The 17,536-nt window shown below is 34.0% G+C and overlaps 1 protein-coding gene across 1 annotated transcript; it reads right to left on the bottom strand.

Annotated features, from left to right (window-relative positions):
- Window positions 1-4,264: 4,264 nt before the first annotated feature.
- On the bottom strand, window positions 4,265-16,800 carry LOC111505137 (uncharacterized). Its single transcript, XM_074171059.1, has 4 exons — window positions 16,642-16,800; window positions 8,459-8,769; window positions 6,995-7,030; window positions 4,265-4,660 (listed from the first exon to the last, which is right to left on the bottom strand). The coding sequence occupies exons 1-4, from the start codon at window positions 16,736-16,738 to the stop codon at window positions 4,325-4,327; spliced, it is 780 nt and encodes a 259-aa protein (XP_074027160.1). The 5' UTR covers window positions 16,739-16,800; the 3' UTR covers window positions 4,265-4,324.
- Between the last annotated feature and the right edge of the window lie 736 nt (window positions 16,801-17,536).

Below are 17,536 nucleotides of genomic sequence, written 5' to 3'. Positions count from 1 at the left end.
TCAATTTTTTCATTTGTTTGGTTGTTGCTTGTATGTTATTTCTTTGTAATTTCAGTTTTTTGTTTAATAAAATTGTTATTTTCGGTTAATCTTTTTGATTTTTTTCAAGGTTAACAAATCAATTCATATTATATTAGAGAATGGAAGTCCAAACTGATGAAATACACCACGAAACATTGTCAACCACCTTCAAACTGACATCATTATATCCGGTTCGGAGACATCCACCATCATCTTGAAGAACTTTTTTGAAACAAAATCAATTTTTTTTTGAATAGATCCATTCTGATTTCAGACTTATCAAAAGTCATTAGTTTTTTCAGTTTTTTAAACTATCATTTATTATATTACAGTCTCATTACTATACTTCATCTAATAACTGTTCGAAGAAAAGAGAATGTCCTAATAGGACAAAACTGCAGTAACGTTAGTTACAAATAAAAGTGGTAAAAATATAGAAAGTTGCAATTCTCTTTTCTTCATTATGATTTCCTACTACGTAGTAACTGTTTGTATTTTATGATGATTGGAAACGAATAAATGAGTGATTGCTCATATGCAAACCAGTTCCATAATGATCAGAATATATTTTTCCACTTCTTGAAAATTGAAAGATGCTTCTGTTTCTAAAACGAATCAAACGTGAACATATTTTCCAGAAAGCTAAATTCCAAATTGAAATGTGTCATGTTTGTAACGGTATAAACTCTGAAACATATAACTGTTACGAAAGAGACGTGAACGGTTCACATTTCTCACCTCAACTCGACTGAGTTTCCTACCCAGTTCACGGAAATAATAATATTCACCCTGCAGAAACAGTTAATCCTTTGACATCGAACTGACCCCGCCACAGGGAGGTCAGGCCAGGACATTTGATACTTTGTCCACTCTAAACACACTTCAAACGATGGTGAACCGAACGTTATTTAGTTTGCGTGAGCTTTCGTCCATTCCAAATTCGAAATGCACATCAAGTTTTACTTTTCTTTATTTGTTTCCTACTGTTGAGAGTTCTGTAGAACCGGCCAACTTCAATTGATGTATGCAATGGCTCTGTTGTAAATATCGGAACTGAATACAGTTCGGCGACAGAGTTTTGTAAATGTCAGCTCTTCAAATTCTCCACTGTATACAAAACAACTCAGGAAGGTAACGACTTTGAAAGCAGCAGGGGAGGTTGATCTGTTTTTCTGGAAACCGAATTGATTGAGACTCTCTGAAAAAGAATCTGCTTTCAAAATATGGCTCTAGCTTATAATAATAATAATGATTTCATTCACTTACATAGACAATATATATATATATATATATATATATATATATATATATATATATATATATATATAATTATATATATATATATATATATATATATATATATATATATATATATATATATATAATTATATATATATATATATATATATATATATATATATATATATATATATATATATATATATATATACCGGGTGTCCCACATTTTATGTGACAGGCAATATCTGGTTTGTTGAAGGAGATACACAAAAATGTTTCATACGAAAGTTTTAGGAGTTCATGAGAGCTATATTTTGATATAATTTTTAAATATACAGGGTGTTTGGTGTAGGTGCTACAGACCAAAATTCCATTTTTTAAAATAGAACGCCCTGTATATCATTACATATTCAGATGCTACATTAAATTCTGATATCATTTCATGTTTGGTTTTTGAAATTCGGTTACGGCGTTGTTGAGTTAAGTTAAGTCTTGAGAACGACTATTATTTTTAAAAATATCTCATACAATTATTCTCTCTGCATCAGATCACATGAAAATTAGTCAAAATTTTGAGTGTTCCAAGTAATGGTTTCAATTTTGAGTTGTGGAATTCAGTCAGGAATCATTTTGAATATGAAACAATTGCGAAATTGAAAGAGGTGTATTCGAAAACAAATCTTTAATTAATAACAATGTAAATAATATAACTTGATAAATCATTTCATAAGAATGGTAGGTACCTAGAAATAAGTCAAAAAAATTGTTCAAAGTGATGCCCATTAGATATTATACAGGCTTCGAAACGTCGAATCACTTCTCTCGTACAAGTCGCTCTTATAATATCAGGCGTAATATCACTGCACGCTAGTCGAATTTTCATTTTCAGATCATCCACATTCAAAGGGGGAGTAGTGAAAACAATATCTTTTAAATAACCCCACAGGAAAAAATCAAGCGGTGATAAATCTGGGGAACGAGCCGGCCACCGAATTGGACCCTTATTACCAATCCATCTATTTGAATACGTTCTATCCAGATATTCAGTAACAACCTGTGAATTGTGAGGAGAAGCATCTTGTTGCCACCAAATTCTTTGTCGTTCTGCTATGGGAATATCTTCCATCAACTGGATCAAATCATTCTCTAGAAAATATAAATATCGCAATCCATTGAGATTTTCATTGAAAAAGTAAGGTCCTATGATGCGGCCATTGAACAATCCACACCATACATTAATACCCCAAGTAGTTTGAAAATTACTTTCGCGGACCCAGTGGGGATTTTCTTGAGATCAATAGTGACTGTTATGTCGATTCACAACTCCACAAAATTTGACTGAATATGTTAGGACTTTCATGTAATATTACCTGAATACAAGCAATGAATTCAAGTCGTCGTTCAAAGTCCGTGGGTTTCAAACGTTGTACCAACTGAATTTTGAATGGGTGGTATTTATTTTCTTTCAGAATTCTCTGTACATTAGATTTACTCACACCGACTTCTTCTGCAAGAGTACGGATAGAAACATATGGATGAATAATAATATAAGCCAACACATTGATCTCTAAATCTTCCGTTCTAACAGATCTCGTATGATGACGATGCTTTATAGTAGAAGGAAATGACCCAGTAGGCAATTTTTCTACAACTCTCGAAAAAGTCATTCGTGACGGAATGGGTCTGTCTGGAAAACGTTCTTGGTATAGACGTTGTGCTTGACGGCAGTTTTTCTGACATTCCCCAAAAATCAATAACATATCAATGCAATCACTTGGACTAAACGCGAAAGGCATACTGGAGTTTTCGCACAAAGAACACAGTTACTGTTTTGCAAAGAATCACTCAATCGAACTGACAAGTAGATACAATTCAACAACATTTGTTACTATGGCATCAACAAGCATAAGCTACTTGATGAAATTGTGCAATATAAAGCAATTCACCCTCAAGTTAGTCACATTCTCAAGAATTTCAATATTATATTCAACTGATATCGATATCGTATCGTAGAGGTGAGAATAATGGTTTGTATTCAGTAGTAGTCTAGTTCAATTTAATAGAAGATATAGACTGGATTCGTGTACGAGTAAATAAGTTTTTTTGAAACTTTATATTTGAAGAAAAGTGCAATAACTCAACAACGCCGTAACCGAATTTCAAAAACCAAACATGAAATGATATCAGAATTTAACGTAGCATCTGAATATGTAATGATATACAGGGCTTTCTATTTTAAAAAATGGAATTTTGGTCTGTAGCACCTACACCAAACACCCTGTATATTCAAAAATTATATCAAAATATAGCTCTCATGAACTCCTAAAACTTTTGTATGAAAGATTTTTGTGTATCTCCTTCAACAAACCAGATATTGCCTGTCACATAAAATGTGGTATATATATATATATATATATATATATATATATATATATATATATATATATATATATATATACACAGAACACTCCGTGTTCTGTGTATTTCATCTCCATAAGGATTATTTTCACAACGTTTCGGCAAAGTCTCATTTGCCATCTTCTGGTGATGTCTGGTGATGGACTAGTCTAGACTAGTCTAGTCTTGATGAATCTTAAATATAGGGTTACGATCAGTAGTTGTGTAATGTTCAATGCATCGAACCCTAGGCCATTTGGTATTTTTTCAAAATCTTTTAACCTCTGACATATTTTTTTCTATCAAAACAAGCAGGTGAACCTTATTTTTTGGACTCCCTCCTATGAAGGTGCGAATGAGTGAATCTACGGTGATGAGTATTAAAAATGAGACCAGTTGAATACAAAACCTATTTTCGAAAATTTCAATTGAATCCCTGTTGGACCTAACCGTTCACAAAATTAATTTATATTTGAGAAAACTGCTGTTATTAGCCTATACGTATTAACCACTATCAAGAAAACATAGGATACAAAATGTTTTCCTTCCTATATTTCTTTAGTTTCTGTCCTTTGGTGAGGTACTGAGAAGGAAGAAATTGACTCTCAATACTTCAAGCTTTATTGAAAACAAAATCACAACATTGAAACATCGTCATAGCCACGGATTATTCGTCTTCGAAATCTGTTGGTGCTGACGGCGGAGGCCCTTTGACAAAGTTATCAGCCTTGAGTCTCTCTTGCAATCTCGAACAACTTTTTGAATCTTTGATTTTGTCTTCTGGACAGTTCAGCTGAATATTTTTGAAAATGCAGTGATCCAATTTTATAGCCGTCACCGTGCAAGAATCTTCTGGAGCTGCCTTTTGAGTGCTATTCTTCACTTCTTCAAGGCAAGTAGAGATAATCTTTTCCTGAAGGGGAAGAAGGTAGTCTTTTTTTTCCAGAACTTTCTTTATGTATTTTTCGAAATCTTCAGGTTTCACGTTGCCATCGGTGTCAATCTGTGAATGAAAAGAGATAAATGGAAAACTGTTAATGTGCAAATTTGAAAGGGTTTTTGATACTCAACAAATATTTTATACGACTCGACAATATAAGCAATATTTTCTGATTATTCATTTGAATTATTATTATTTTCTCTTTCGTATAATATTTTTCGTGCCAAGTTCTCGAAAATATGTAGACAATTACAATTGTAGGTGAAAATGACGAAAGTTTGTTATTCTTTAAATCTTTCTGGAGACATTTAATGAAAGTTCATTCAAATCATCATAAAAACCTTACTTCATGTCAAAAATAACAAAATAATAGATAGAAGTGGTTGAAAAACTGAAATGATACGACAAAATATTCTAATTTGAATTGATATTCTGATGGAGGGCTTTTATTCACAGGAGATAATGACCTAACCTCACTTAGCTAACTCACGAGTAACCGATATTCATGAATCATTGGATTTTAATAATATCTAGGGTAAAGAAAATTGGTTTTGAATAATTATCAGCCTAATTCACAATCTTAATATAAGATCAAAAGGTACTATAACACTACCAATCCATAAATCATCATTGTTTGAGAGAAATTTTTCCTATAATGTATCGACCACTTACAATGCTATTCCAAATGATTTCAAGAATATGAAACTCTCCTCCTTTCGAAAAAATTTGTTTGAATTTATGAATCCTCTAATATCTAGAAAGCGATTATTTGAATCAGCACATATATCTATAGTTTCACTCAATTTTCATTAGTTATCTGCGATCTTTTGTTCTTTTCTTCTGTTTATCCAAAGGTTGAGTTGAAGACCATTTTTGTGCACTCCAGGTGCTCAAGATGAACTCCGCCTTTTCAGTTTGCATAGGAAATGTTGTAGCGTATTTGATATGTTTCATTTTATTTTGTAATCCTGTGTTCTACTGAATGAAGAATATTATTATTATTATTATTATTATTATTATATAATTAATCAACGTATTTGAAGTCTTTATATACTGAGGTCTGAAAAAGTCTTTCCATTTTATCTGTAACTATTTTTGTTATTTCTTCAGGCATGAATTGTATAATAATGATAAAAATGATGTTATTGCCCAAAATATTGCCAAAAATTTACTTTTCATTGATACGCCAATTTTTTTGGCTTTCCCGTGAATATATTTCTTATGAAATGAAATATTCTCGGGCAGTCAAGGGGAGTTGACCTACCGAGCAACGTCTAAATTGGTAGTAAATTACCAAAAAAAGACAGTCCGAAAATGATGAAACAGTAGAGCACCTACTTTGTGCCTGACCCTCTGAGGACCAAATCAGGGTTTCTAGACTTCGTTAGAGCCGTACTCGTACCATCCGACCTGAAAGACCACTCGCCATACAAACTAATCGGCTTTGTTAAGAAGCTGGGTAATTTGATCGAGTGTGAATGGATGTGAGCCACAATAATCTTTAGCGGGTTGCTGTGGAGGGTCGAATAGACCCACTCACTTTGGACCTAACCCAACCTAACATAATATGATTCGATTTTGCTGATCAGTATACTTTTCCTATAAAATGGTAAGTAAATAGGCAGATTGGGAATAATTGGTATGCAAACTCCAATGTCATTTGAAATAATTGATAAGCGAGTATTCGGGGTGATTCCCAGTGATTTTCAAGTTGAAACATGTGCGCTGCAATATCATATAAGGTTCATAAGATATGAAAAATTTGAAGCAGACGAAAATGAATTCATCCAACGTTATATCCTGTTATGATGCCCTTAGACAGTTTTTGAAAAATCTGAGTATGACACAAAACTAGGAAAAGCCAAGCTTTACCTGCTCTAAATTCGTAACAGATTGATTTTGAAAAAGTTAATAAATATTAGAGAATTTTTCAAAAACTTCCATTTGAAAAATTGAAATATGTCTCCTTGCAACAAATGACGTCATACAGATATTTTTCATGGGAAAAACGAGCTCGGAATGAATTCAATTATTCCACAACATTCTTAGTAAATTCCCAACTGTAAACAGGACATTCATTTATTTATCCATTACCAATTAATATCAGTTTCTACATGTGTGAAATCATTTCAAAATCACAATTATTGTTGGTAAACATATATAGCATAGAGTTTATAATAACGGATACGTGTATAGTGAAAATTGTTATTGAATGATGAATACACTCGTATATTAAAAACAGATTTCACGTGGAATATTAATATATTTGGAAGAGAAGAACATAAAAACATTCAAGGTGATACCTCGAAAATGATAATAATGTAATGTTACTCATTCAATTTTTTTCCAATGATATATTTTTATAAATGTTGAAAATATTACTGAAATTATACTTACAAAGTTCAGCTTCTGTCCTACACACTGTTGAATGCACTGAAAAATGAAATAGACTTCTGAATATATTCTTACAATCTCAATTTTGAGCTTTATTTCTAGTGAGCGTCAAATCATTCTGCCATTTTTTTCACCTGTGAACGCAGAAAACTCAGGTATTTGCTTCTATATTGAGGATGGAAGCATCAGTTATATAATTCTATAGAATTTAGGCAGTATTATTAGTTCAACTGATCACCTTTTTCTCACCTTTGTCCAAAAATTTTGACCAAAAACCTGTCGCATGGGCATCGATCAGGAATTGTTCAATGAATGACTTCAACGGTGATACTATGAAAAAGGTATTGTGGAAAAAGAATTCATGGCTTTTGCATCACAAAAATGTAACTGCTTACTTATCATTACATGTTCCTAATTTTTTTTTGACAAAAACAACACAGTATTCATTCCATAGCCACCGCATTCACTAGGTTTGTCCCCCTGTGACTTTTTCTATTCCCAAAGTTGAAGAGATCCATGAAAAAACTGCTTCGAGGATTAACAAAAATGCTGGCAAAAGTGTATAGTAACCGAGAGGGGCTACATTGGAGCGGCGACATTGAAATTGATGAATAAAAGAATATTTTTTGAAAAAAAATGAAATTCACTTAATTTTTTGGAAAGATTTGTATATTTCAAGTTTTAATATCAGGGTAAAGTTTGTAATGATGTCTGATTTTTTTCTCAGTCACTCGAATTTCAATCAGTCCAGTGATTTTAGATATCATCATTTTTGAGAATTATAATGAATTGTTATAGACCTGCACAAGCACAATAATATTTTGTTTTTGTGACTCAGCTCTTCATTTCCATTTTCATATGTATTTCATATTGCTTTTTTATTAACACGCTTTCATTAGTTCGTAACCGACTACTTTGGATTCGATTTTGACTAACTTTAAACGGACAGATTGATTTGAAACTTTCTACACACATCAAGAATCGCTCACATAAGTTCATCGCATTATCCTGATCAGGATCGCCAGGATTAAATAATTCCCGCACACAGTCTCTGTGTGAGGACTAGCAAACCAAATTAGAATGTGGAAAATAAATAATAGTTTAAAGACTTTGAAAAACACAGTAAGTCTAAAGTGTTGAATATTCATTGTTATGAATACTTGGTTAGGGGCTCTTTGCCAGATTGTAGCCATAATAAAAATATAATTTGAAGCATTCCACGCTTTTTAACAATATAATTAGTTTTTATGTAAATATATTCATTCTGATTTCAGACTTATTGAAAGTCATTAGTTACATCAAGCCATAGGACTTATTATCGACTTCAAACACAATCTCAAATTAGTTTCGAATTTTTTTTAGTTTTCACTTCGTGTTGCTTTTTAGATTATATCTTTATTATAGATAGTTTTCATGGTGTATTGCCAAAAAAACATCAAGCATGCCATAAAATTAAAATTGACTCACGATCATATCTCTTCTGTGCTGCTCCACTTTCTCGCAATTGAATGGATCAAACAGATTTTCGCGAGGTCCATGGCGCTTTTCTTGTCGTTGTGGTTTCTCTTTACCGGTGATATCTTTGAAGCATGCTCTCTTGATGTCTCTCTTCTCTTCGTGAATACTGTTCATGGCTTCTTCGGCACAGCAAACTCTTGGTCTTCCTCTTCTTGATGGATGACATTTATCATCTTCTACAGCCTTTTCATCTCTGCGCTGACGAGGGGACGTGTAGGAGGATGAGTATACGTCTTCTAAGTCATCTGCTAGAAATTGGTCTGAAAAAATACTTTGCTTCAATATTTTCATTGAAAATCATATGACTATACTATATACTACTTTTTTAACTCGACAGGATTCACCATTCACTGAGAAAGGAAGAAGGAAAAATCCAGCAGTCACAAACTCGTCAAACCTCAGTTATTATGGACTCCATTCTTCCCATAAAACTGAAAAAATTTAGCCAAGTCTACCAAACTTCAATGAACAATAGCGTACGCTATAGAACATTGTCATATCTTGATGAACCCATCAATAATATCGCTCGTTTTAAAAAAAAAATGTTTGGACGTGGCTCTCAGAACAAATAATAATGTATGCTTGCCTATCAAAACAATGGAGACAAAACATTAGTGGCAGATAGATCAGGAGTAAATAAGTTGGTTATTGCCCAAAACTTTATATTGGCCAAAAGAGGAGAACCTTTTCCCAAAGAATGAAAGGCCATAGAATTAGTTTCGTGAATAGAAAGACCAATTACACGTTTGCAAATAATCTTTTATTAGAAGAAGCTTGAAACTCAATCTTTAAAAATGTTCACAAATAAATAGACCGAGGAATCTAAGTCATTCACTGAACGACCCAATAATATTAAATAACCCCCGTTACTGAATATTTTTTCACACCTGTGAACTGGTAATTAACTGATTCATGAGCCCAAGTGAGTTTATTCAATACATATTCATTTCAAAGTTTGTACACTTTCCCCTCTTTTCTTATGCTAATGTTAATGGATTTATTCTCAATCACAGGTACATATCCTCACCATTAATTGGGTAGATAATGCATTGAAGGTAGACGGTGAATATGTAGATTCTAGTTAGTATAGACACGTGTGAAGAAGCTATTGCATAGCGAAACAAGTGTTGGGTTTTTGTAAAATTCTTTGGTGAAATCTCAGATTGATGTGTTCCTTCAAAACAAAAGGGAGCAGTTGGTCAAAAAGCCGCACACGAAATACTCTAAACAATTTGGAGCTGGGTTAGGTTAGGTCAAAAGTATGTGGGTATGTTCGACCCCCCTCCGCAACCCGCAAGTATTCATTGTGGCTCACACATATTTATAATAATAATAATAATAATAGCTTTATTGTGCATAAATTACACACAAAAAGTAGGGGTTAGCCTATGGCTATCTTCCACCCCTCCTGCTAAGTAATACAAATAACATTTATGAGCAATAAGGTAATTACCTAATAAATTCAATTTTCTTCAGCGGCAAAATTAAAAGTTTGCAGTTTGCAGAAAAGTAAAGGAAAACACTACACTACAATAATTTACTCCATGCTGGAGTAAATTATTTTGAATATATTTTGAATATATTTTGGACATGGTCATTGAAGTTCAAGTTTTGATCGATAACACAACACAACAAAGTTTTTGTTTCGGGGTTGAAATTAGATGATTTTAATGTATTTCCACGTGTTAAAACCGAAAGTGACCATAAAAATTATATATTAGCTCTTGTTTTCAAGATATAGTATCATTATATTATAAGAGATCTTCGCTTGTCTAAGGAAAAGGCTGAGCTGTTAGGGTCAAGACTACAACAGTGGAATCTTCTAAAACATGATGTGAAAATATCTCAGTACAGACAGCGTCAAAAAGATTTGCTTCCTTTTTTTGAGAAAAAAGAAAACCTCGTAGTTTGTTCTGATGTTAATGGTTTGATGGACTGCTTGAATTTGGATCACACTCCATCTGAATGGAGACTGTTTATAGACTCTTCAAAACTAAGCTTGAAAGCTGTACTTCTGCATAATGGAAATCAGCTACCCTCTATTCCTATAGGTCATGCAGTTCACATGAAGGAAACGTATATAAATATGAAATCACTTCTCCAATCAATCAAATATGAACAACACAAGTGGCACATCTGTGGTGATCTGAAAGTCATTGCTATACTCCTAGGAATGCAATTAGGGTTCACCAAGTACTGTTGTTTTTTGTGTCTGTGGGACAGTCGGGATAGAAAATCTCACTATAAAAAAATGAACTGGCCTACACGAGACCTGAACCCTAATGAGAAAAATGTAGTTTACGAGCCTCTTGTAGATCCTAAGGATGTTCTCCTTCCCCCATTACATATTAAGTTGGGACTAATGAAAAACTTTGTGAAGGCCATGGACCAGGAAGGACAAGCTTTTAAGTACTTGAGAGCAAAGTTTCCCAGGTTGAGTGATGCTAAAGTCAAGGAAGGCATCTTTATTGGGCCTCAAATCCGTGAAATCGTAAATCATCCTGCTTTTGACATGATTTTAACAGGAAATGAAAAAAGAGCCTGGGAAGCCTTTAAGGGGGTTGTACATGGGTTTTTAGGTAACAAAAGAGATGATAACTTCACAGCATTGGTTAAAGAGCTTCTTCAAGCTTACCACCAACTTGGATGCAACATGTCCTTAAAAATTCATTTTCTTCACTCTCATCTCAATTTCTTCCCACAAAACTGTGGAGCTGTGAGTGACGAACATGGAGAAAGATTCCATCAAGACATTGCCTTAATGGAACAGAGATATCAGGGCCGTGGGAATGAAGCAATGCTTGCAGACTACTGCTGGTCTGTGTGTAGGGATGCTCCAGAAGTGTTTTATAAAAGACAAGCTAAACGACAGCGATCTTACAATGAATCGGATGGACTTAATTGAAATTTGGTGGTACAAACTTCTTTTATTTGTCAAAACACTAAGAATAATGTTTTTTTTATTAATTTTGTACTTAAAATATTCTAAAAGAAATATAACAATATTGTTTTATGTACTTTCACTTTTCACGTATAGTATAACTACTCTTTAAGATTAAGTACTGTGTATCTCAAAAACCAGAGCTAATAAAAATTTTTCATTGTTATTTTTGTTTTTATCACCCCAAAATTAGTAGAAACTGACTAATTTAGTGTAGGAAACATTCAAAAAATATTTTTTTGTTGTGTTGTGTAATCAATCCGAGATTTTTCGTTGAGTCAACCTATTCAATATCCGTTTGATTCATTCTGAGACTATGTTGTTTGATCTGATTGCAACAGTTTTGTTTGGATTGATACGCAAGCCATGTTTTTCAGAATAAACTTGAGTGTTTTGGAGATCTTCGTTAATAATGCTCACATGGTTTTCTATATCAGTCATATCGCAAGATGAATATAATTGAAAATCGTCGGCATATAGGTGAACTTGACAAAAGTTTAAACATGATGGAAAATCAATAATGAAAATTACAAATAATAAGGGCCCAAGAATACTACGTTGGGGTACTCCAGAAATAGTCTCTTCAAGGGTTGAGCATAGCAGGTTATTATCAAGCGTTACTCTTTGTGATCGACCTCGGATATTGCTATTCATCAATTTCAATGGTCTTTCTTAAAACCCTATGAATTTTAATTTCGCAAGAAGAAGCTGAAAATTGACTAAATCGAAGGCTTTGCTTTGATCCAGGAGAACTAGGATCGACGCCGGTATAGATTTATCACCATAAGTACATATATCATTTATTACTTTCAATAGAGCCGTATGTGTACCATGTTTTGAACGAAATCCAGACTGTACTTCTGGTGAGATACTATTGAAATCCAGGTATTGTCTGATCTGTAGCGAAAGTATTTTTTCAAAAAGTTTGAAAAATGTAGGTAAGATCCATATGGGATGGATATCATTAAAACTTTTAGGTGTGGATATTTTAGGTATCGGAATGACATTGGCAATTTTCCACAATTCAGGAAATGTACCTGTTCTCAAGGATTCATTGAAAATGTGTTTTACTTCCTCTATGCAGAAAGGCAACACAATTGTTATCATTTTCAGACTAATATTATCTGAACCCAATGCCTGTGATTTCAGAGATTTCAGAGCATCCCAGACATAATCACTAGTTATTTCAGTGAATGAGAATTTCAAGTTACTTCCCAGAAGGTTATCATTATAGAATGATAGTAGTTCCGCATTTACGGGGGTATTACCGGCAATATTCAAAAAATAATTGTTAAGTAAATCAGGCTCACGGAGTTCTAAAGGAATATTATTCGTTTTGAGAGTCGATTTTGTGCATGCACCCAAGTCGCTGAGATAGCGCCACATCGACTTAACGTTATTTTTATTTTTGTCAAGCACAAATTGCATGTTTCACAGCTTCGTTGACATGATTTCGAAGCGTAATATAATATGCTCTATCTGTATCAGATCTAGTTCGCAAATACCTTCGATGAGCTTTTTTTTCGTTTCAGTCATGAGCTTGATATTATGAGTGATGTAAGGAACAAATCTTCGAGTTTTTTCATTTTTGTTAATTGAACAAAGTGGAGCATGAATATCGAAAAGCGACAAGATGTGGTTATTGATGAAGTTGACTTTCTCGTTGATATCGTATAGATACACTATATCTCCCCATGGTTTACTATTTGCGTCTAACGCAAAGTTGTCCATGTTGAAGTTTCTGAACTTTCTGAAATAAAATGAATTGTTACATACCTGTTGCTTTTCAAGTTCCAGGCTACAGACAGTCATTATATGATCAGTTATACCAAGCATATCAATTGTATTGCAATGTTCTACTTCCATCCCTTTACTGACACATATTACATCTATCAATGAAGCTGAATTATTGGTGATACGGGTGGGATCATATACTATCTGGCACAAATCAATGTTAAACAAAATATTCTTGAATTTACTGATATCGGGGGAAGTTTCATGTAACAAATTTATATTAATATCACCCATCAAAACAATAAAGTCCACTTCTTAATTAATTCTCTCCAACATCTCACCCAATTCCCTCATACAGTTGTCGACATTTGAACGAGGAGGACGATAGACAATACCAAGTCCCATCCGTCTTTTTCCAATGTTTACAATTAGCCACAGTTGTTCGAGCCCGCAATTTGCAATCAATGAAGCAAATATTTTATATTTATAAGGAACGCTCAAGTAACAGGCGACTCCTCCACCTATCCGATCGCGATCTGTACGCACCACATCATAGTAAGGTATTGAAATATAGTTATTTGGAAAATCTCAATTCAACCACGTTCCACTTAACCCTATTATGTCCAGTTTATTTTCAAGAATAGTTTCTTTAAAGCTGTTGAAACAATTTTTCAATGATCGGATATTTACGTGAGCAATTTTAATTTTATCTGTTAGTGGTTCTTTGATCGAGTGCCTATAGTAGGATTTCCATTTATGAAGATACCTTCTTCCCCACCTTCTTCCCGTTTCTTCAATTTCTCCAATACTCTCTTGAATTGTTCTCGTTGTAGTTGAGTTCTATCGGTACTTATATGAACACCAAAACTCATTGATTTGAGTTTGAGTTTGGATTTCAGAATAGTCATGACGTCTTCTTTCGAAGGTAGTAGCTACACTTGGCTTCTTAACGAATCCGATTAGTTTGTATGGTGAGTGGTCTTCCAGGTCAGATGGTGAGAGTACGACTCTGCAAAACTCTGAAAACCTGATTCGGTTCCCAATGGGGCAGGCACAAAGTATGTGATCTGCTGTTTCATCATTTTCCGAACAGAGGCGACACATACTGTCTTCCGACAGTCCTAGTCTCTGCATATAACGATTCAAATGACAGTCACTGCCATTATATGCAGTGTACTGTCAGTGACAGTCCAACATTTGTTAGGTCTCAAGCTTCGAAGGGTGAATAAATGACTTGGAGTGAGCCAATCCTGGAAGATTCTGCGAGAAGTTTATTTGGCAAAGCGTAAAGCGATGCCAATGACAGGTTCTGGCTCGATGAAGCTGCTTGCAGCACCCTCCTTTGTAAGGGAGTCAGCAGCTTCATTGCCTTCCAGGCCAGTGCTGCCAGGAATCCAGACCAGCGACAATTTGTTAAGTCTTTCTACCGAGGAGAGTCGTTTTCTTGCAATTTGCTGATTTTGATGTTGCTTGGTAGGAGCCAAAAGCTTCCAACGCCGCTTGACTGCGCGAAAATAGTTTTATTGACTTGTGTATGAGGTAGGATTCTTCCAATTTTCGCTACTATTAAGATGTACCAAGATCTGATCTTACTCCTAATATTGTGTACAGATGCATCTGAATTCAATTTGGGTGCAATCTTTTCATGGTCACAATTACCATATTACTCGAAAGATTATCATTTATAACCCTCAAATATTGAGAATAAAAAAATCCATTTCATAAACTAATCTCTATTCTGTTCTTTATATTTTTCAAATTAAATAATCTCCGTAGTTTTTGGCAAGTAGACGACGTTGTTATTCATTGAACTGGTAAATAAGGGAGAGTGGAATTGTTTGAATCTAAAGATAAATATCCATAAACTTTTTCGGGCAGAAATGATTATTTTTCACAAACAGAAAACGAAATCAATGTTGATTATGAAATTTTCATTTGTCATAATGTAATGGTTCTACTCAAAAACAAGTTCACATATTTGAATTGAAGGGGTTATATTTTTAGGAGTGATTAATTTTTCGGGAAAGTTTTTGGCTTTCTACTACTCCATCTTGATACAAAAAAATGTGGGAATCTTCCAAAGAAAGGAAGGAAGTAACCAATTTTTATTCCGTGACATTAAAAATCGTAATTCATGAATGATTGGGTGTATTTTCTATAATGTTATCCAATTTGGTACTGACGAGCCCTAAGGCAAGTGTCTTATGGCGAAACATCGATATTTACCAGTGAGGATGACAGTGTTCCATGTAAGTGCAATTTATTACCATTCATTTAAAGTAGAACTCCTGTGAATGATATCTGAATTGCATTCCATAACGAATGTTTGGAATACAAACTGAGTAGAGAAAAGTATCTTCTGTATAATTCAGTGTTCATGTAAAAGTATTTGTTTCGAGAGAATATTTTCTTTCGTGTAATTCAATGTTTATATGAAAGTAGCTGTTTCAGGAGGGCTTTCTTACAGTTCGTGTCTGAAAATTGCTTCTTTGCATTATCTACACATCCATGTATAGAGTTACTTATTTCAAAATTGATTACTTCCTTTCTTTCTTTGCAAGATTTGCACATTTTTTTGTATCAAGATGGAGTAGTAGAAAGCTAAAAACTTCCTTTCCCAAGTTCACATACCTTTCACCTGATCATAGTTTAAAAAAGAATTTGTGTTTCCTTTGAAAATAGATAATTATTGATATGAAAACGTTGAGAACAGTGCTAGCAGTCAGATAATCATCATTTATGATCCTCAAACGTAGAGAATATACAAAAAATTATTTCATGGACTATTCTACATATTCGATTTCTACCGATGAACTTTATATAGTTTTGTTGAATATTTGCGATATTTCAGGACTGAAATACCATGAAAATAATTGAAATTTGTTACGATTCAAATTTATGTAGAAGTAGTTTTTCACACAAAATTAATCAATAGTTCAAACAATATTGGAAAACAATCGTACAATTTTGTCAACTTGGACACCATTCTCTTCATGAAATCATCAATGGTCAACAATGTGTATAAATATACCTGATAGACATTCAGTGTGAACTAAAGTCTTCATGAAACTCGAAAGTATCCGGTTTCAGTCACAAATATCTGAACGTAGCAGGTGAAAATGAATGAGCGAGTTTTCAATATAAGCCGTGGAAAAACTGGTGCATATAAAATATGAATAAAAAAAACCTTAAGAAAAATCCCCGACCAATGAATATTTGATGGTTTAAAGCCGGGAAGAGACCGGCGAATGACTGGATGAATTGCAACCAGAGCAGAGAACATACATTATTTAAGAGATAAATCTCAGAAAGTTCTGCAGAACCACAGAACTAGTTGTTATTCATACTCTGCAACTTGCAAAAATAATCACCTCGTTACCAAAGTAGCTCATATATATGTTATTTACAGACAAAAACGGAAAGTTTCACCAGGTAGGTATTATGAAAATAGACTTACTGAAATCGGGATCATCGAAATTGTAGGCAGCTATGGAGGCGACCAGCAGGGCAGAGAGAACACAATAAGTTACTGGTTTACACATGATGATGCGCATTCTAAGCACTGGAGATTAGATGCCGGGCCTCTACTTATATATCACAATTCATGTTACAAATTGCCATCCTGCTTTACGGCAGAGGCTCCACATACCTGTTAGTAGATGGGGGCGAGTGGAGAAGTGAATTCTACGCAGGATTTTCCAAATGACAAATGTTACTGAAGAACTCTTAATGATAGTTTCCAATGGAACATGTTTCGTTCTTGGAGTTTCCATTCAGAAAACTGGCGAAAACTCTCATAGAATTGATTCAAATCCACCGAAAAACAAGTATGGATGAAATAGAGACTAATATCAAAATTATATCTCTTCTCGAAACACTAAATTCAAGTCATTCGACTTCAAGAGTGCAAATTCCACTGTGGGTTATTGGATGACATCGATCAGAAAACAACTACTTCCCTGGCTAATAATACGAAGGGCGTTGGGTCATATCTTACAGGTGTCGTTGCAGGATTTTTCACATAAGTAATTCCTGCTTACGCTGTTGGCGATACAACTACCGGAATCGATTTTCAATTATTAAAACCGGCATACTTGCAGACCGTTTTCGGGCTATTCAGCCTCTGAAATTGATTCAACTTTTGATTATGGGAAATTATCGACAACCGGTTAATGATAAACATAACTTTGCACTGAAGAGAGGCAAAATAGCCCGAAACCGGTCTACAAGTGTGCCCGTTTCAATAATTGAAAATCGATTCCGGAATTACTTTTGTGAAGAATCCTGCACTGATACCGATCGGACATAAGCCAATGTCTTTCGTGGTATTAGCAAAGGGAGTAATTGTTTTC

The sequence above is a fragment of the Leptinotarsa decemlineata genome, unplaced genomic scaffold, assembly GCF_025532065.1.
Source record: "Leptinotarsa decemlineata unplaced genomic scaffold, Ldec_3_MD MMD2_tig00000008_RagTag_RagTag, whole genome shotgun sequence".
In the NCBI taxonomy this organism is placed as follows: Eukaryota; Metazoa; Arthropoda; class Insecta; order Coleoptera; family Chrysomelidae; genus Leptinotarsa; species Leptinotarsa decemlineata.
This window is presented reverse-complemented; position numbering and strand designations above follow the sequence as displayed.